We start from the raw sequence: 21869 nt of genomic DNA, 5'->3' as shown, positions 1-21869 counted from the left end.
GAAGGATCTTTTTGAAAGTGACCCTACTTTTGCTTTAATCTGCATCATCTGGGATTGTTTCTTCATATACAATCAATTTAATTTGCCTTATTCAAAACAGTTCAGGGGCCATATTTTAATTTTAGGTATTGAACGAATATAGCACACAAAAATCTGCTAGCTATCTTTGTGCATATACAATATTCAGTTTGGGGATTTCAGGTGAGTGAAATTAAAGTGCAGATGTCTGAAATAAAGAGAACAAATAAATAATGAAGTGTAATCCAGAAAGACCTGATTCCTGGCAGGAGTCTTTAGGGGATAATGTGAAATGAACTGGAATGCAGATACAGGGCTCCGGTGCTTAAAGCAGTGCCAGGGGACAGCAGGTTGTCTTGGTCCTGGAGCACTCTGTGAAAGAAGAGGGGAAAGGTGTTTATCACGGCATGGCTGTAAAGCAGAGATCAAGAGATAAGCATGGTTTTTATATTATACATGCAGTGCTGTAACTGGACAGTAGAAGAATGTGGCTAGCAGGAATAAAACACAAGCCAGGATTCCAGTCGGTTTGTTTTCTTCTGAAATGTCTGCCACCGAGAGCAGTCAAAATTCAGCACTTTTCTTTCCTGTTTTTTTTTTATTAATGTGGTTATTACTAAACTCTTCAGCTTTGATTTGCTTTTTTATAGGGGCTTTTCTCAGCATGCAGTCCCTTTAGATTTGAGTGTGATAACTAACCGCATCCTGCGCATTGGACGTTTGGCTTGCACCCCCATATCTTCCTGCTTGTAAGTATTTTATTCATTCTCTTTGCTTGTTTTTCTCCTACTTTTAAGGAGCAGATTCAACTGACAGGCTCTAGGTCTGGTCCCAGGTCATGATGTCTTTGCTTTACATTGGTCTAAATAACTTTATCATCTGCAGATCCATGGAAAATGCAAATGATACAAGCATGTGATCCTATCTGAATTAATCTAAGTATCCTATGGCTTGGAGAGTTTCCTTTTCCCAGCCCCACACAAAACCTCAAACAAAATATAACTTGATTTTAACCTGCAACCAAGCCATCTGGGCACTTGCCTTCTTAGATTTTAAAAGTCATAAATTTAAATCATATTAAATCATAATAAAAAAATGAAAGTAGATCATAAATTAAAAGGAAGACTTTGCTTGTGGCAGGAAATAGTTTTTCCTTTTCCTTGTCTGCACTTTTTTACTGAGTCAATTGGTGACTGATTCTGTTTCCCAGGCAGACTGGTAAAAGGATTCTCTGCTCCTGGAGGATCCATCTGTAACATGAAAAAGAAGCATCCTACTTACTTGTTGTCTTTCCATTGCCAAAGCCATTTGTGCAAGAATAAGAACTGTTAAGGATCATATTCTTGCTAAACTCCAAGTGAGCAATCATTCTTTGCCTTTCCTACCTAATCTATCTACATTTTCAATGGAATAAATGGTTGCTCTTTTCTTTTCTGTCTAGAGCTACTGTCTAATTTAGTTGCATGATGTTAAGTTGCTACATTTTTCCAGTCTAGAGCAAATTGCCTTTCAAGGCTGAAGGGTTCTCTGTTTGGTATGAGCATGCAAACATATTTTTAATGGCATTAAATGCTTTGTGTTACGTGTTAGCTGGAAGGACCATATGCAGTGATATAGTCCTATATGCTAAAGGAAATAAATGTAGAAAACGAAGGTGGTGAGCGGGAAGATGGAAGAATTAAACCAGAAGCTTGCTGGCCTTTGTATATGTATCAAGTTAGTGAAGGTCAAGAGAAACCTCAATCTTTTTAATAGAACTAGTGAAAACCTGCTTCCAGCTTTTGGAAGTAATCACTGTGACAACAGGACTTGAGGGGGTGACACACCTTTAGGGATGAGGAGTTTTCATCCTGGAACTGGCATCACCGTATTGCCTGGGCTCTCTTCTGGGAACCCGCACAATCCTTCTCCTGCTCTTCCCACCCTGATGCTGAACGAAGGAGAGGTCGTTCTGGTTTCAGGTCATGAGGGGATGATATCGTTATCTGCTCACTCCTGGCTTTAACTTTCCAAAAGGGCAAAAGAGAGCAGAGAACACACTTGTGAGTCCTTTCATAGAGATAATTAGTGTCATCTCTAATGAATGTCCTCTGCCTCCCCTCTCCTACTCAAAACAAAAAGCTGTCTGCCTCATACGGAGCAAGCAATTTTTGTACAGACACGGAGTACCATCTTGCAACTCATCTACCTTTCGTAGCCATTTCTTAGCCAGATTAACGGCCAGTAATTTCAGTGCCATCGAGGATCTGCTAACCACCAGATCCTCCCCATCAGGGGGATGGTCCCACGTCATCCCTTCTGGGCACGTTGTTCCACTAGTGTGGGGGTGTGCTTCTTCGACCCTCATCAGTGTGTCCCCCAGGACACATGTGTGTGCAACTGGATTTGCAGGAGGACAGTGTGTGCAGAGATGATGAAGCCTGGTGGCCAGAGCCTCCTTCTGCCAAGATCCGTGGACATCTGACATGCGCAGCCTTCTTCGGCTGTTCTGCATTGGGCCAGCAAGCGACTGCCTGCCATCCACAGAGCCCTCCATTTTGAAGAAGACAGTAGAAATCTAATCTTTCTGTTGTATTCATCCTCTGCCTTTCTGTATACATTGGGCTGAAATCAGCCAAAAGGGTTTTAAGTTTTTAGGCAAGGAAGGCAGATACAATTAACAGCTTATTGATGTCTGACGGGATGAGGGACCTCACTGTTGTAACTATGGTAAAGGCAAATTAAGCTATCCTTTGTTAGGGGTTGTTGACAATAAGGACTTTTTAGAATACTTTCTACCTGTAAAGAAGGGGTTGATGGGAGATTGTGACAAAAATGTTAGTTTATGTAGCATAAAAAAGCTGATTTTCTTTGATGTCAAATTGTCTCTCTGCTTAAACATTTTGAAGTCTCTGAAATAGACAAGGTATTTCTCAGCTTGTAGTCATAAAAAGCCAGGAAGAACCAAGAAAGCAAAGTACTTATTTATGGCTGATGAACTCCCAAGAAAATGAATCGACCAGACTTATCTTTGCTTCCTGTTCCTCAATTTTTAGGGCCTCAGTGGTTGTGAGTATACTCCATTAAATTATATTTCACTGAGCCTGGAGAAATAGAGCTGCTGCATCAAGATATGCAGAGAAATACAATACAGGCAACTGGACGGTAAAGGATTTATGACATCGGGACTATGAAAAAGCTCTCTGTTTACTGCATGCCATCCTGGAGAGTGTTGCAGTCTCATTTAACATTCACCTTAGACTGAACTGGGAGATACCTTCTGTCTCAGCTATGCTCAAGATTAAATTACATACATTACATATAATTTGGCACCCAGGGCATATGCTAATTGATGAGGCCTCTTCTCCTGACCACATTTCCATTTTTTGAAAAAGCAGGTTTTATGACAGGTGCCATCAAAGATGCAAACAGTTGATAGTTTTGGCATGGCTACCCAGGCATGATACTGCATGGTGCCTAGGATTTAACTCTTAGGTAGTGATGGCTTGCTTAATGCCTCCCCTACCCAGTTTGCCCTGCTTTTGGTGAATGCCAATTTGCCTATCTCCCATTTACCACAGGATAAAAGAAAAGATGAAAAACTCCAACTGAGCCTGCCTACAGTATCTGCCAGGTAGCCCTACCCTTGGAATAAGAGTGATTGTCCTCACGTGTGAAAAGTGATTTATACCAAGGACATGAATGGAGGAACAATGCACGGATGGAGGAAAATACTTAAATAGTTCTGGTTGAAAAGCGAGGATGTATAAATGACACCATGTGTCTAGCAGAGCCTTTCCTTCTGTGCCAGCCCTCATATTTGGGGCCTAAAGTAGCAGAACAAGGTTTTACTCTCCTGTACATCTAAAAAAACCAGAAGAGCATGGAGGTGGAGTTTGTGCCACCTTAGTACAGTGAGTTGTTTTACTGAAATGCATGAATCTATCTAAGCAGTTTGCCCATCAGAGCAGCAAGGCTGTGTTAACAGTGGAGTAATAGCAGCAGGAAAACTCAGCCAGTGTCAGAAAGGCAGAGTATGACCTGGGATTTTCAGTGGTGGGGCTGGACTTGATGACTCAGGAAGCCTTCTCAAGCCATGCATCCTTGTCCTGGGACTGCAGAGACGCCTCTGAGAAAGTAATCCAGATCCAGCTACACCACAAAATCTGAATCCCCCAGCAGACAGGTCCCAATTCTCCTGTCCCAGGAGTTTTCAGGACCGGTTATTTGGGAAGCCTTCTCCTGTCAGAGTTTCTCTCCATCTCCAGTCATTCAGCAATAGCACTTTAAATTAAGTCTTTGTCTTAAACCAAAACAACTTTCCAACAACAGATTGAAGGAAAAGTTCCTAGTTGTATTTCTTGATGGGTTTATGGCTCTTGGAAAGACAACGGGTTAATTGTATCAGCCACTTTCAATTTTACCATTATACTTTGAAGTCAGTGACAAAATTCCCAATCATTTTTTTGGGACTAGATTTGGGCTTGATGTTTTGTTGTTGTTCTACTTAGTTCTCAGAAATGCACAGAACCAATTACCAAACAAGAAGGTGAAGCTGACTTCTGGCTTTATTGGGGGTTATTCCTTTGGGAGCATTAGGGTAAGAGAGACAAATGGTTACCCTGCTTACCTTCTTCTCCCGGCAGAAGCAGGAACCTGAGCCGAAGCAGTAGCTGTGGTGCACTAAATAGTTGTGGATCCTCCTCTTGAAGGCTGGGAGGTCTGATGTGCGGCATGGGAGAGGTTCATGCAGCCCTAGGACTGCGTAGCCGCATGTCTGTCCAGAGCAGCGTTTGCACCCCAGCCCCACGTCGCTGGCTGAGCTGGCCTGGCTGCTCTCTGGCAGGGTTGCAATGCTGGAACAGCACCAGGGAACATCATCAGGGATCAGGGTCAGATCCATTTTATTTCCCTGAACTTCTTGTACCTTTCCTGGGGAACTGGCGTTGTTTAGTCTGTAGAAAAGGAGGCTCAGGGGCGACCTTATTGCTGTCTACAAGTACCTGAAAGGAGGTTGTAGTGAGGTGGGTGTTGGTCTCTTCTCTCAGGTAACAAGTGAGAGGACAAGAGGAAACGGCCTCAAGTTGCACCAGGGGAGGTTTAGATTGGATATCAGGAAAAATATCTTCACTGAAAGTGTTATCAAGCACTGGAACAGGCTGCCCAGGGAAGTGGTGGAGTCACCATCCCTGGAGGTATTTAAAAGACAAGTAGATGTGGTGCTTAAGGACATGGTTTAGTGGTGGGTTTGGCAGTGCAAGGTTAATGGCTGGACTCGATGATCTTAAAGGTCCTTTCCAAACAAAACAATTCTGTGATTATATGATTCTATTCTATGAATGCTACTCAGATGTCAGGACCAGATATGTTCACACTCCGTAGGATTTTGCTGTTTTACTCTAACAGGGTATAGATGGCTGCTAAAAATCCTTTTAAACTGAGTAGGACCCTACACTTCAGGTCCATATTGTGTGATTAAAATAACACAGATTTTTTTTTTCTTCCCAAAATATCACCCAAAGAGCCACTTTAGCTGAAGCTACATTTTATGCTGAGATTCATTTACACACCACATCACTCTGCGGCATGAGTGAGGCAACTAGGATCTGGGCCATAGTCATTTGGAATCAGAGTTTACATGGCCTCTGATCTCACTACAAAATACTCAGTTAAAAATAGCCCAGTTGACATTGTAGGACCTATAAAGGCTCTGATCTAGCAAAGCACTCATCTCTGCTTAACTGTGAAGTTCTGATTAGTCCTATTTAAGACCATAAATTTTCCACTAACTTCAAAGGAAGTCCTACACTAAAGTTCTTCCTTGTACCAAGGCCAAAACTGTTAATGGTAAAAGTAGAACGTAGTGGATTTCAAATCTGTGAAGAATTTAAAGGCTTTTAACTTTTGCCATGTTAAAGAATTTATGTGAATTAATTCCTTAAGTTATTATAAAGAAATTCAATTAATAATGGATCTGCTTTTCATTATGATAAGTAACCAAGGATAAACATCTTCTATATCAAAGCTTATCTGTTAAAAAGGATAAATTAGCTATAACGCACTTAACTACTTCCAGAACATGAAGTGAACACATATTGTTCCATTAGTTAATTTGGATCACTAATTTAAAGACAGTTCAAAAGGAATATAGTCTCATAAGGATCTCTCTTTGTTCCGTCTGTTGTGACTTATTTCACAAGGTACAGTAAATACTGTTTCTTGTGGGGCTGAATACTATTAAGGTTATAAAATGGTTTTGTTTTAATATATTAGTATGCATTAGTATGAGTTATATACCACAAGGGTAAGAATATTTTTATCTGGTATTTGCAGATGCAGTTTTGTACTCCTGTATATCTTGTAGGCTATCGGGATGCTTGATTGAGACTACCAAAAGCTCTTCAATAAAACAATAAATTCAATAAATAAACATATAAAAGAACATCTGGAATGTAACCTTTTATCCATGAAAACATGGATGTGTATGTACTAGTAAATTAATCCAGGCCAGGGCATAGCCCTGTCATCATCTGTCCTATTGAATTAGCAAGCACTCCTCCTGGCATGGTTTTAGCCAGCTAGCACCCTCCAGCAATGCCTGGACATATTTGGGGTTAGGATTGGCCTGTCCATGGGGATAAAAGGGAGTTTAGCCATCTTGATGCAGTGTGCCACACAAGTTGTCCCCAAGACCAGAGAATAGCCTTGACCTGTTCTATGTAGTAGTGTAGATGTAGTTCTGAGGTATAGAAAATAAAACGGGGTTTAAAAACATAGGATTAGATTGTACCTGCTACTTAATGTAGTCCTTGTTTACTCAGACACTTAGGGCATTTTACAGCATATAGCATAGCCTGCTAATGTAATTTACAGTGCAAAAGTACAGCGAGTAACTATGCAAATAACTTCAGTGACTGCAAAGCAAACTTCTTAGCATTTTCAGGGGGGTGTCTTCCGATGCTTCTGTGTTCTCAGAGAAGAAACAGCACCAGCAGAAAAGTACCTTATCCTTTTTTAAGCATCTTTAGTTTAGGTTGGGGCTTCTGTGGTCACGCCCAGTGTCACAAAGCGTCAGCCTCTTAAAGAAAGAGGTACTTTATTAAATTAGCGGAGGTAGGCATGTTTAAAAGAAAAATTATAAGGGCAGAACATTGCTGGGAACAGTGCTGGGACACTTTAATGGAAAATCAGAGAGATACTTGGGCAGTTGTGTCACACACAGAAGAAGGGACCCCAGACTGTCGCATCATTACCTCAAGGGCCTGATTCTGTCTCTCTGGCTAATGCTGACAGTGTTTGCTCTCTCTGTTGCCATGAAAATCAATGGGATTTTCCTCAAAGCCTCTAACTGTGACTTAGAGATAGTTGTATTGAACTGGGACCACGGAACAAGGCTGAAAGCAAAGTCAAGATGAGAGGGACCATGCTGGGTATGTAGTTCTGTATGGATATTGTCTTCCTAGAAGGAGGAAAGCTCACTGCCTTTCCCTGTAGTGCCTGGGTGTCTGCAGTGAGAGGTTGACCATGGATGGATGGATAGACAGATTGCGTGTGGAAGATTACATGCAGAAAAATGAGCTTCATTTCCTACACCGCTTACACCTTGCATTACCTGTGTTGTATCAAAACAAAGGCAATGGGTTATGCCATGTAAATCAGCTACAGCACATCAGCTTTGTACAAGCTATTCCCCATCACCAAGACTTCTCTTATGCTTCCAGACTGCACCTGGGGACTGACTACATCAGTTTAAAGAAAAGCAACTTAGCATACCATGATCTGCTCATCCTGTGCTACTCTGACCTTTGCCAGCACCTGAGCTTCCAGGTTTCCAACACAAAGTGGCTGGAGAGCAAAGCTTTTTCAAAGACAGGATCTCTTCCCTGTTAGCATTCACTGCCCTTAGATAGTCCCCTTGCATTTGCTGAGCTGCCAGGGCTGCCCGTTCCCTCGGGATTCTGCTTGTAGGCGTCAGAAGCTACAACACTTCACTGAAACATGCCTGCTGTTGAGATCCCCATGACAGCATTAGCACGAGATGCATTTTGATCTTTGAAACCATTTGATCTGTTTCATAAATATATAGTAAGAAAGCAGGTCTGCAGTTTTCTCATTCTGAGCACCTCTGGCAAGGCAGCATGGAGTAAGTGGCTAATGGTAGTGGATTTGTCATCCATCACAGTGTTGAGCAGCCTTGGCCTAGGTTGGGGAGCTGAAGTCTTGAGAGGGATTTTTCATCCCTTGACTAGCTTTTATCCATGAGACAAATTTGGATTCCAATATGTCTGTTCCATATAAAGTACATTTTTGATTGTGCCGTTCCTCAGTTAAACAACTCATGGTGGGGAAGGGTCAATTTTAATTCACCGACGGGTAGGATTTCTTCTGTTCCCTGCTTTTTGAAAAACAGAGATATGAAGATAGTTATTAGCTAATGCTTGAAGAATTGCAGCTTAGTGCTAAGGAATAGTAAGTTGTAACTCTGAAGAACTAGATTGTCTCAGGCACACGTTAAATCACATTTTGTGCTAGTAAATTAATCTTCCTTTTTTTTTTTTTCCCCTTTCTTGCAGTTCTAAAGGATACAATCTTACATTGTCCTGGGCTTGAGCAGTAAAGGATAAATTTGATCACTGGCTGACTTGTCATCTCTTCATTGTGATGGAAAAATGGTCGCCTAAAATAAACCCTTTGTTATGCTGCTAAAACTGGCTTTGCATCCAGGATCTACACAAACCCAAAAATGTCAGAACCTGACCCTTCATCTGGATTTGTAGGAAACATGGAAAATGGGACATTTCTGGAGCTGTATCCCACATCTCTTTCAACTTCAGTGGATTCATCACCCGGCCATTTATCCAATGTCTATGTCTATGTTTCTATATTCCTTAGTCTCTTAGCTTTTCTCCTCTTGCTATTGATCATTGCACTTCAGAGGCTGAAAAAACATAATTTTCTTCCAGTTCCTCCTACCCAGAATATAATAGTGATGCTGGAAGTTCTTTCACTAATTTAGAGGTTTGTAGTATTTCTTCCCAGCGCTCTGCTCTCTCAAATCTTTCTTCATGAAACTCAATGAAAGGAAACGCACGGGGAATGGAAGAGCTTTGTCTAGTTTCTTGGGGAGGTAGTGCATGCAACATTTGCCTTAGAAGACTATTATGAAGAAGTGGCTTTTAAAATTTCCTTAGGTTTTTTTTTTTTTTCCTTTTCTAGTCTTCATTTCCCCTTTTACTAATGTTCCTTTTCATTTTGGACAATGGATAATGACACTTGATCATCTTTTCACGCCTGTATTAGTGACGCTGTCTTTTTCTCACACATACACAGTGTTCATTAAGAGTATTCCTGCCAAATTGTAATATGGTTCTAACTGGATGTGTCATTTTTTCTGCTCTAGTTGTGACCCTTTCCCTGGTTTTGTATCAGTAATATGCTGACTACTTTTCTTTTTCCTTTTTTAATTAGCTGAGGACTTCTGGATGAAATCCCTATTGCAAAAAGTATAAAAAAAACATCTTAAATTATAAATATAGTCCTTGGGACAATTTAAAGTTGTTGGTATTGTTTCTTTTTTAATTTTCACGTCTTTTTCAGTATTTATTGATGTTTATAAAACACAACTAAAATCCATTTCTTGAAGAATGTTCCTTTTGTTTATTTGTACTCCCAACTCATTCTGTATAAAGTCTCTGTATTTCAGTTTTTGAATCTCTTTGGTTAACTTAGTAAAGTGACTACAATAACGATGCTCACTGCTGAATGTGTGGAGGTATTTTTGGACACTGTTGCATCTCATTTGCCTAATGACTTGTTCCTCCAGAGGGCAGCTTCTGCTGCTGAATCATAAACATCACACCGCTGATCCTTCACTGATCCTGTAGCTTATTCGTAATGGATACCAGTACAAACCAGTGGTTTCTTTTTGGAGATCTGCATACAACAACCATAGCTGGCAACTGAATAGCTCCTGTAACTGTCCTTTAGGCACAAGATGTTTGTGCTCATGTGAGCAGGGCCAGAAGGGATGGAAACTGATTGTACTGGTGAAGACTTTCTGGGACAGATTTTGTCCTGTGATTTCACAAATGCATGCTGGGGTGGAGGGGGGACATAAGGATCTGCGTGACAGCCAGGCAGACCTGTGCTCCAACCCTCAGGAGGTGCAAGGTATACCTGCAGAGGGTAGGAAGAGATGAGAAGGAAAAAGGCAGTGGCTCTGCCCCTTTTCCCAATCAGCATAAGGAGAGGCCAGAGATGAGGGGGTGAGAAATGGACGGTCTTTCACAATCTCACTCCTCTTTGCGGTTCCATACTCTGGGTTATGATTTCCACCTGCCCAAAATGTAACCCAGCACTCGATTTCTGCACTAAAATAACTAGCAGCATTGTGAACAGGATCCCATGGTCAGCTGCGAATGAAATCAAGCCAAACAATCAAATTATTCAAAATGCCAAGTGTGACCTCCTAGGACCAGAGTCCCACACTGTGCTGTGCAATTCCTTGCTGTCCTTCCTGCACTATGTGAGCACAGCCCGCTCCTGCCACTCAAGTCCATGCAAATTTTGCTCTCACGGCAGGATCCAAGGAAGGGTATGGAAATATCACTGCCGTTTCTGTTGCTGGTGTAACAGCACATGTAGCTCTGGGTGATGGGACGGTCCCAGCAGGAGAGCAGGGTGACTGCTCTCCCCACGCTCGGCGCTACAGCCCAGCAGATGGACGGGTTGGGGAGCTGCAGAAGACCTCCCGATCAGGTTTGTTACAAATACCCTCCCACTGAGCTGTCAATGCGTGCGTCAACAAGACACGTTCTGCCATTAACTACAGAGGCTTTAAAAAAGAAACACGGAAAGCCCATTGTAAATATAATCATTAGAAACGCAGCTATTCAGTGCCAAACAACATACAGATGATGCTGGAGTCGGTGTTTTCAATTTTTAAAAGTGAACCTACAGTACGGTACATGGTAGTGACTTCTGGTGGTGATTAGCTCCTTACAAAGGTCAAAGAACTTGCTGACTAATAAAGAACTTAAGCCTGCAGGTTCTCTGAGCCAAACTGGTTTGATGAATTTATTTATTCTCTGGAATATTTTATTCATCTAGACAAAAATATCTTGTAAGTAACTTTTCACTGTAATTGATGATAGGTCTTGGGAAAAGAGTTAACTGTTTAAAAGGGATCAGGAAACTTTATTTCCTTTCTGAAAGCTCTTCCAAATCCCAAACATGTAACAGAATGTATTTGTGTGTTGACTGGTAGATAAAAATAAATGAACTGTAAATCGGGACTGAACAACTGTTCAACTATTTTCTCTTACCTACAGAGTAGTAAATTTGTTTCTTCCTTTGCTGCAAATGCAGGAATTTAATCAAAACCAGAGAGGAGACCACAGTCTGAGATGAGTATTTATTCCCAGCGATATGTTTCCCATTACTAGTTCATGCTTATGGACGTAGAGACATTTAATATTAAATACAGACTGTTGAAAACCCATTGGCTTTGTTCAATGAGCAGTTGTCAAGCTTCACAAGAGCAAGAAGTATTTTTTGGACTACACAAAGTAGCAAAGGTAACTGGAACCACACATTTGATTTTGTTTTGTAGTTTACTAGATGCTATTAAGTTTTTTTCCACTCTGCAGTGACATATGGGACTATATACAGTCATCATGATTTCAGCTGAGTTGCACCTGTTCTCGTCAGGACAGATTTGAGTAGAAAAAAGTTGGATCCAACAGAATAGCATCAGGAGAAGCCACAGGCAAAAAGCACCATGGCATTTTTGAGGATTACTAAGTATTTGTTCTTCAAGAAAAAAAGAAAAAGGAAAAGAAAAAAACCAAACCCCCAACAAATACAACCTGAGAACCTGAGCTTGAGTTAACTTGAGCTAGAGTTGCAGGGATTTTCCACCATGGTAAATTGAAAAACAGATTAGGTTCTTAATTTTCATCACATTTCTGTGTTTTCTACCTATCCCTCTCTCTGTCTCCCCTTCTTTCTGTCTCTCACAAACCAAACAAACCTGGACAGGCTGGAGAAGTGGGCAGAAAGGAATCTCATGAAGTTCAGCAAGAGAAAATGCTAAGTCCCGCACCAGGGGATAGGCTGAGGGCTGACCATCTGGAAAACAGTTCTGCAGAGAAGGACCTCGGGGTCCTGGTGGACAACAAGCTGACCATGGGCCATTAACGCCCTCTTGCTGCAAAGATGGCCAAGAGCATCCTGAGCTGCATTAGGAGAAGCACTGCCAGCAGGTCAAGGGAGGTGATTCTTCCCCCCTGCTCGGCACTGGTGAGACACCGGGATTGCTGTATGCAGTTCTAGGCTCCCCAGTACAAGAGAGATGTGGAGCTGCTGGACTCAGCCCAGTGCAGAGCTACTAAGATGATTAAGGGACAGGAGCATCTCTCATGAGGAGAGGCTAAGAGAGCTGGGGCTGAGACTAAAGAAGTCTCGGAAGGATCTCATCAATGTCTAGAAATACCTCATGGGAGGGAGGAAGAAGAGGGAGCCAGGCTCTTCTCAGTGGTGCCCAGTGACAGGACAAGAGGCAATGGGCACAAACTGAAACACATGAAATTACATCTGAACACAAGAAAACATTTTATTGTGAGGGTGGTCAAACACAAGCACAGGTTGCCCAGAGAGGCTGTGGGGCCCACCTGGGCAACGTGCCTGCAGCTGACCCTGCTTTGGGCAGGAGGGCTGGACCAGATGATCCTCAGAGTCTGTCCCCCATCCATGCTGTGAGTCTGTGATTCATGTCAGTGCAAAAACTCAGTGCCTTCTAGCTCGCTGCCTCCTCTGATGTGTTTTTCTCAGCTCTGGAGCTGAGTAAACATCATCTTTACTAGGGGGTGATTTGTTCAATAACTTGTTGCTAAAGAGCTGTTCTTTCTCCTGCCTGCAGCCACAGTCTCCTCCAGCTTTTCTGCTGCTGTTTTGTGGAGTGGGTTCACTGTCAGCTTTTGCCCTGGGCTCCTTTTGTTTTTACTGACTGCAACAGTGCCGTTAGCTTCAGTAACATATAACTTCAAGACTGCACAGCTTCAGGTAGTTGCAAAGTATACCTGGAAATCTATAGAAAGAAGAATACTAATAAAGCATTCATAAGGAAAGAACAGAAGGAGTTTCTGGATCACACAGAAAAAAAATATTTTGCTTTAGTTCAACAAATACGGTCCATTTAACTGTATTTAATCAAAGAGTACCTGGTAAAGGCTGTAGCAGCCTCTGTGTCTAAGACTCTCTCGCACTGCTGGTCATCCTGGTCCTACTGTCAGGTTAACCCATCATATTCATCTGTCCTCAACATTACCAAATTATTCCCATCCTGAAACGGTGCCATGCTCTTCACTTAGCAACCCTTCAACTTCGTGGAGAGTTTATTCCACTGAATGAATTTTCTGCTTTCAGCCCTTCTCTGTCTGCCAGCTCCCCTGAAAGATTTGTCTCTGTAAGCTTAAAGTCTTGTCTGGATTTCCTACAAGTATCTTTTAACTTGGGAACAATTCTTATTTCTCTTCCACACAGCTTGTTTGCCCTCCTCTTTCACTAACCCTGGTACTCTGGCAAAGCTGAATCCCCACAGAGCATCATGCTCTGCTGTACTTGAGCTCTTTTCCTTCAGAGTCTTTTTTTTCAGTGCGATCCCTGGGAAAGACATCTGCGTGGGAAGGTTATTTACGCAGTCCATATACTTCCCATTCTTCTTGACAGGACTGTTTTCGCTGCACATTGTTACGGTTGTCTAAGGAAACATTGTGAATCGCAGCCCAGCTGCTTCCCCAGCTGAATGGCCTTTTCACGTCCACAGCCCCTCGTACCCTCCCAAAGGACAATGGCCCCACTCTGTGGCTACAGCAGAGGATTACATGCCTCAAATTCAGGGTGCAAAAGTAGCCTGAAGTCGTCCCTTTTTTCTCTAAGAAATGTGGGCTTGTTCTTGCCTATGTCTTTGGCATAACATAGAGCAGCCCTCAAGCTGCTTTACACTAAGTGAACTCTGTCATGCCAGCCAGTCTGATGTGCAAACAGGACCCACCTGCAATCACAGCCCCACTCTCACGCCATAGCTCCACAAAACTCCTGGCTCTGTCACACCTCCCATAAGCAGGGTGGCCCACAGTGGCCAAGATGCTATCCCAGGCTGGGGCTCGGCCAGGGACACTTTGCTGATGCCAGATGAAGATGTTTTCACGGCTCTTCCCAGCACTGGAGATAAAAGCAGCATCAGCCTCCTGTGTATTCGCTTTCAAGGCCAGGTAAGCATGTTAGTGTCATCATGGTAATCACCACGCAGGTGACAGTGAAGCAGGACCAGGTGAGATGAGCTATTTTTCACTTCTCTGGGTGTTTTCTTTATTTTAGATAAGTGGGAGCCGAGCACCCACTGAAAGTCTGAAAATCCCAGCCAGTGGCTATCATCAGCATGTCTAGGATCTCTATGAGCTTTCAGGAAACTGTACCAGGCTCCTTTGCATGGTTTAAGTTCACCTTCTGTTCCTTACAGACAGCAGCACAATGACTGAATTTGTTTCAGCAGTTAACGTACTCACCAAAAAATGCAGCTTTAATACAATTAACCTCTGTGAGCAGCTTCAGCTAAAAAAATTTAAAGCAAAAAAAGTAGTTTTTTTAAAGTATAATCTCATGTATAATTTTTTTGCAAACAAACTTCAAAAGTTTTCTTCAGGAAATCATATTTTTGCCAAAATACCTATTTCTAAACAGTGTAAAAAACATTTGGTTGAATTATTAAAAATTGAGCATTTTATTCCAGCTGTGCTGAGACAAATATTTTTGCCCACAGGTTTTTCTAGGTAAGACATTCTACTCTTTTAAAGGCATATAATTACTCTATACTTTTATTTCTCTGCGTTAGGCTCAATAAATGGATGCGGGTGTCTGTCAGAGCAACTTTGCCCCACATATTTACTAAAAAAGCTGCACTTGTAATATTGCATACTGATTTGGTCATAAAGATCAGGTCCTAGAATATGTTTACATCTCTTTTTTTTGTCATAAAGTATTATTAGTAAAGTATAAGATGAAGACTAAGCTGTTAGCTAATTAATTGCGCCTTCACTGCCCCCTAAACACACAGATCAGTTTGTCTTTTGTCTTAGAATATTAGTTGCAGCCAATAAATCATTTGCATGGCTTTATCTTGAACCCGGGCTCAGCAGTTGCTGACAAGTAAGAAATAAGTGCAAAGGACATATTGATGTCAGAGGTTCCCTGGGCGGTTTGCTCAGGGTGAATCCTGCCCTTCAGCTCTCTGGATGCTGCTCCAGCTCTGGGAGCCGCGTGCCGGGGGCTGGCTGCCGAGGTACCCCCACGACTGCGCCCCTTTTCCCAAACAGCTTCATAGGGATGCAGAAGATGGAAGTAAACAAGGAGGCTTGCAGATGATATTAAACTAGGAGAAGCTGCAAGCACCTGCCAGGACAAAGGAATGATACAAAGGCACTCAGTGAGAACAGAAGCATGGCAGGGAGCGAAATGAGATGAAGCCTGAAAAACATGCAAATTAATGTGTCTGAGGCAGAAGTAAACTGAAAAAGGACCACGGGTGGTGGAAGACACACAGGCAGCAGCGACAGAAAAACATCTGATGAGAGAGGGCGGTGAATTAGGCACAAATGGCAACATTGCAGAAAAAAGGTAAGTAGGGCTAGTACACACGGTGCCTTTTTCTCCTGTTCACAGTGCCAGTGCTGGGTGTGACGTGGGGGAGGGACAGGTTAACGGGCAGGGTGGCACCGCGGTTAGTACCTGGGCAGGGAACTTCACTGGCCCAGGCATGGGAAGCACCCTGGTCACACACCTCTCCTCCTGCTGCAGCTCTGGCTCTTGCTGCTCTGCTCCTGAATCCTTTGCCTCCGGCAAAGTATTTTCTGCTCGGGGGCATGTGACAGTCCGACTCCTCCCCTTACTCTAGTGATTTTTTTCAGTCTCTTTGCATCCAAAAGCTCAGAAGGATTGTTCAATAAACTGCATTTCATCTGGGGTGCCACCAGAAGGTTTTCCCAGGCTGTGGTGATGCCTCTCCTCACAGCCAGGGCTGTAGGGCAGGAGCCAGAGCAGCCACCTCAGGGCACCCCCCTAACACAGCCCGCAGGTCTGCGGCCACTGTTCACCCAGAGCTACCGAGAAGGCAGGAGGATGGCTGTGACTGATGGCACTGAGAGCCTGGCCTGCATGCTTAGACCCAAGAGGCAACCTCCCCAGGGAAGCGTGGTTTCACCGAATGCAGATGGCACTAGTGGTGTGACCCGACAGGTGCCTCATTTTCTGGAGACTCTGAGTTGGTGTTTCCATCCTACCACCTGCTAACGTAGCTGTGTGCTTCGGCACATCTGGAACTAACTGCTTTTCAAAACCAGTTCTTTACACATCCAGGGAGGGCTTTTCGATGAGAAATACCTCCATCCTCACAGTAATTTTGCATGTTATTGTGACAATGTTGGAAAACCCATAGGACTGTGCCTAGTCTCTATGGTAAAAAGACTGAAGAATGAGTAACATAAGTTTACAGTAGTTTCTTTAAAATAAAAGCTGCTTCATCATTTTCAGTTTCCATTCATGCTTTAAGAGGTTGAGTTTATTCAGAAAATAACTCCTGAGTGAACATGCCATTGTATCTCTGCAGGGATAATTTTCCTTCATTAACTTTTCTGTATTTGAGGAACTTGCAAAGACACTATTCCAGACTACACCTCTATGGTATATTCATGAAGAAATGGCCAGGTTTGCAATTTCAGCCATCAGCATGAAAAAAGTGCTTGTGTTGAAAAAGACACTGATGTCTAATCCCAACAGTGGGTTAAAGGCTGGGTTAGTTTTGCCAGACAATTTGGCTAGATCCAGGTGGTCCCAATTTCATGGTGTGTGTTGGAGGCATGGAAGAAAGTGCCAGCCCTGAAAATTGAAGGGCAAGTCTGTGCAGCAGGTGAGGCGAGCTCCTGTGGTCCTGTCCTCACCCAGAATGGGTATCTAGCACACAGGTTCCCTCCCACACTGTCACACTCTGCCGCATCCTCTGCTCTTGCACAGGCTGGTGGTCCAGGGCGGACCTGGTCCTTGCACAGATGCTCTTGAAGGGCCATGCCCAGGATCCTGGCTTGGGCAAGTCCATGCTGCATGTGTTTGATGAGATTTGTGACTCCAGTAACCTCCTAAATAAACTCCATCCAGTGCCATAGGTGTGTTTTCTACCTCCGCATGTTTCAAAAGAGCAAACCCAGTGAAGTGCCCCTTTAGCAAGTATTACACACCTTTGCCCAAGCTATATTCTCAGTTACTGATGTGAGACCAGCAAAGTTGTTCTGGAGATACAACCAATGACAAGAAAAACATCTCATCCTCTGTTGTTTCTCATAACTGCCCCTGCACCACACCTCTGTCAGCCCAGCTGCTGTCTTGGGTAGTTTTCTGTGGCTGTTGGCATGTAAGGTCAAATGCTACTGACTAAAGGACTCTGCCTCTCCTCCTGAATCTCTGTTTTTTTCATCTAGGAGGCAAAGGTTTTTTCTGGCTTCCATATCATAACGACTGTTGCCGGTAGATAAAAACGTTAATTCATTGATGCACACTTTAGCTGGCCTCAGTAGGTCAACCCACATATATGTATTGACCCATCAGCTGTATGTAACATAATCAAGCCCACTCCCCAGAAAAACTTCCAGAAAAAACTATTGGTAAACTCTCCATTGTGATAGAAAACATCATAGCTTATGTTGAAGAAGATTGGACTGACAGAATTATAATTGCTTGGATCTACTGAAAATTCAGAACAAGGCAAGATGTTTGACCAAAGGCGCTTTCTAGTGTCTAACACATTGGCATTCATTAAGTGGAAATGTAGGCTGCTGCGATGAAGAAGAATATCAGATACAGTGACTTGAACTTCGGCAAGATCAAAAGCAATTAGTTAGGGACTAGAGTCAGAGTGCTTCATTCAAAGTGGAAGAGAAGACAGCAAAAAAAAAATAGCTTTGCATGATTTTGTATTACAAAAAATGATTGTAATTTTGTAATACAAGGGTGGTTACAGAGAGAAAGGGAAAGCAGAAAAAACAGCCAGCCAGCCAGCCAGACTGGCTGATAAATACTTTTGCTCAGCTTGCATCCTCCTAGCTTATGTCATCTAGATTTGTTCAAAATGACTATCAAAAGGGCAGAGCTCTCTCCCGTGCCCTAATCCACCTGAGCAAATGTCCTCTTAAAGTCACCCTGCTGGGATGATCTTCTAGGATGTTTTTTGGTTTGCTTCCCCAAGGACACATCGCAGCACAGGGAAAAGCGAAAAGCAAAAACCAAGGAAGTTTTAGTCAGACTAGAACTGGATACATAAATAAATAGGTATATAAATAAATACATAGAGAATAAGAGGAAGAAAAGAGTTGGAAAAGATGTGTAGCTAGAGAGATGGAAGAGGTGCAAATTCAGTTCAAATTCTATCTAATTTTTCCATTCAAATAAAAACAAATGGATGCAGAAAGACAAGAGAAAAAAAATATTGCTTTGTGGCAAACCACCCACCCACTACTTCCTATTTACAACTAGAGACCCACCATGAAAAATAGATAAGTGGAAGGGTAATTAGGAGAACGGATATGATTAAGTGTTTGGGGAGCATGGTATCTGCTCTGCCGTGTGCTCGGCAGCTCCAGGAAATGCGCCAGAGAGAACGGAGAGCAAGAGTCATCTCTGCAGACAAGAAATAATGGGCAGGTTGACTCTGCCTTCCATAACACTGGGATCCATGAGCTTTGAGAGGGGTTTGAGCAAGCCAGGATCTGTTGCTCGCCTGCTTCCACCTACACCTGCTCCAGACAGCCTCAGGGACTGTCTCAGCAGCTTCAGGGTCCCATGGCTGGTGGGTGCCAGCCACTGCCTCCCCTCTCCCCAGCAGCCAGGATGCTGCAGGAGCTGCTGTGAGATAGCACGACTGCCCCCGTGAGTGTCTGCATACCAACCAGCTGTAAATGCCTTAGGACAGCTTCATGATCACCTAAAGCAGCTATCTGGCCTATGTCTTGCGTGGAAAAAATGTTTTTATATCCTTTTTTTTTAATATCCCTTTTTTTCCTGTTTTGTTCTTTTTGTTTTCTTTAAAGCTAAGACATAAAATTAACTTGGAAAAGCAGACCTCACTTGTATCTGAAGATACTCCCTTCTGTTACACTGTCATTGTCTACTACTACAGGGACTGTGGCAAAGGCAATAAAGAAATAAAAGCAGAATAAGAGCAAGGCAGAGTACAGGACTGAGGGACTGACTTTGCCTTACATTATTCCCAAGGATCCCAGGATTTACAGTTGATTTAATCTGTTCTTTTTCCAAAATTAAAACTGTAAAGAAATGATGCTAGAAGGAACCCAGCTGTTCCTCCCACCCCTCACCAGAGCTGTGTTAGCCCACATAGTTTTGTCTGTACAGGTGGGTACAGCATGACCCAAGGCTGCATCTGCTCCCTGGACCTGGGCCAGCGCTGGTGTAGGGGCCATACACCTTCATCTGTATAGTGCTGTCCCAAACCTATAAGCCTATATAACCTCTAGAGCAGATCTCTTGTCCATCTAGCTCAGAGCATCAGGAGGAGTAGTTCATAACTATCCATATCCATCCGTGCAGACACATGCTTTCAATCCTCTTTCTATTGTATTGCTATATATCTCAGGCAATAAATTATAGGTACATACTATAGAGCCTGTGGAAACACCATCCCTGGAGACACTCAAAACTTACCTGTGGAAGGCCCTGGGCAGCCTGCTCTGGCTTTGAGTTTCCCTGTTGTGAGCAGAGGGTTGGACTAAATGCTCTCTCTAGCTCCTTTCCAATTTAATTTTTCTACGATTCCATGATATTCCATGATTCCATGATTTCTACGATGCCTTCTTTGCCTCGGTCTTTAATGTCAAGATCGGTTGTCCTCAGGAGACTTGGCCCCCAGAGCCTGAAGTTAGGGACGGGGGGCTGTGTGAACCTCCCATGATCCAGGAGGAGACGGTTAGTGACCTGCTGTGCCAGTTGAACACCCACAAGGCTATGGGCCCGGATGGGATTCACCCTAGAGTAATGAAGGAACTGGCAAATGAACTTGCCAAACCACTCTCGATTATCTACCGGCAGTCCTGGTTAACTGGAGAAGTTCCAGCTGACTGGAAATTAGCAAACATAACGCCCATCTACAAGAAGGGTCGTAAGGACGATCCAGGGAACTATAGGCCTGTCAGCCTGACCTCGGTGCCAGGCAAGGTGATGGAACAGATCATCCTGAGTGCCATTACACGGCACATGCAGGACAATTGGGGCATCGGGGCCAGCCAACATGGATTCATGAAAGGTAGGTCCTGCTTGACCAACCTGGTCTCCTTCTATGACCAAGTGACCCGCTTAGTAGATGAGGGCAGGGCTGTGGATGTAGTCTATCTAGACTTCAGTAAGGCATTCGACACTGTCTCCCACAGCATCCTCCTAGACAAACTGGCTGCCCGGGGCTTGGATGGGTAGACTCTTCAATGGGTTAAAAACTGGCTGGATGGCCGAGCCCAGAGAGTGGTGGTGAATGGGGCAAAGTCCAACTGGCGACCGGTCACTAGCGGTGTTCCCCAGGGCTCAGTTCTGGGGCCGGTGCTGTTCAATATCTTTCTAGATGATCTAGACGTAGGGATTGAGTGCACCCTCAGTAAATTTGCAGATGCCACCAAGCTGGGTGGGAGTGTCGATCTGCTGGAGGGTAGGAAGGCCCTACAGAGGGATTTGGACAGGTTAGATAGATGGGCCAAGACCAACGGCATGAGGTTCAACAAGAACAAGTGCCGGGTCTTACACTTTGGCCACAACAACCCCATGCAGCACTACAGGCTGGGGCAAGAGTGGTTAGAAAGCGGCCCGGCGGAAAGAGACCTGGGGGTGCTGATCGACAGCCGGCTAAACATGAGCCAGCAGTGTGCCCAGGTGGCCAAGAAGGCCAATGGCATCCTGGCCTCTATTAGGAATAGTGTAGCCAGCCGGTCTAGGGAAGTGATCGTCCCTCTGTACTCGGCACTGGTGAGGCCGCACCTTGGATACTGTGTTCAGTTCTGGGCCCCGCACTTCAAGAAAGATGTTGAGGTGTTGGAGCGAATCCAGAGGAGGGCGACCAAGCTGGTGAAGGGTCTGGAGGGTCTGACCTACAAGGAACAGCTGAGGGAGCTGGGGTTGTTTAGCCTGGAGAAGAGGAGGCTCCGAGATGACCTTATTGCAGTCTACAACTACCTGAAGGGAGGTTGTAGTGAAGTGGGAGTTGGCCTCTTCTCCCAGGCAACTAGCAATAGGACAAGAGGGCACAGCCTCAAGCTTCACCAGGGGAGGTTCAGGTTGGACATCAGGAAGAATTTATTTTCAGAAAGGGTTATTAGACATTGGAATGGGCTGCCCAGGGAGGAGGTGGAGTCACCATCTCTGGATGTGTTTAAGAAAAGACTGGACATGGCACTTAGTGCCATGGTCTAGTTGACAGTGTGGTGTAAGGGCAACGGTTGGACTCGATGATCCCTGAGGTCTCTTCCAACCTGGTTGATTCTGTGATTCTGTGATTCTGTGATTCTGTGATATGAGTTAAACTGAGACCAACACTGAATAAGCAGAGAAGAAATTAATGTAGAAGTACAAAGCTTGTCCATTGCTATTGGCTGTAACACCAGCGTTTGCACTGAGTAAAGCCCAGTTTGGTGCAAAACAATATGGATCCTATTACGATTCAAGCAGTTTCTATCATTATCCTTGATATTCTAATTTCATAATGTATTTAAAGTCTGACTGAAAGCAGAAGCTGTGCTAGTTTACACACTTCTTCTAGGTCAAAGTGAGGA

At 43.7% G+C, this 21869-nt stretch overlaps 1 protein-coding gene across 1 annotated transcript; it reads left to right on the top strand.

Annotated features, from left to right (window-relative positions):
• Window positions 1–678: 678 nt before the first annotated feature.
• Window positions 679–9474, top strand: SERTM1 (serine rich and transmembrane domain containing 1). Its single transcript, XM_068395466.1, is given in 3 exon segments — window positions 679–767; window positions 8571–8947; window positions 8950–9474. Coding segments are annotated over 2 exon segments (324 nt in total). The 5' UTR covers window positions 679–767; window positions 8571–8740; the 3' UTR covers window positions 9067–9474.
• Window positions 9475–21869: the final 12395 nt, after the last annotated feature.

The sequence above is a fragment of the Nyctibius grandis genome, chromosome 2, assembly GCF_013368605.1.
Source record: "Nyctibius grandis isolate bNycGra1 chromosome 2, bNycGra1.pri, whole genome shotgun sequence".
In the NCBI taxonomy this organism is placed as follows: Eukaryota; Metazoa; Chordata; class Aves; order Nyctibiiformes; family Nyctibiidae; genus Nyctibius; species Nyctibius grandis.
This window is presented reverse-complemented; position numbering and strand designations above follow the sequence as displayed.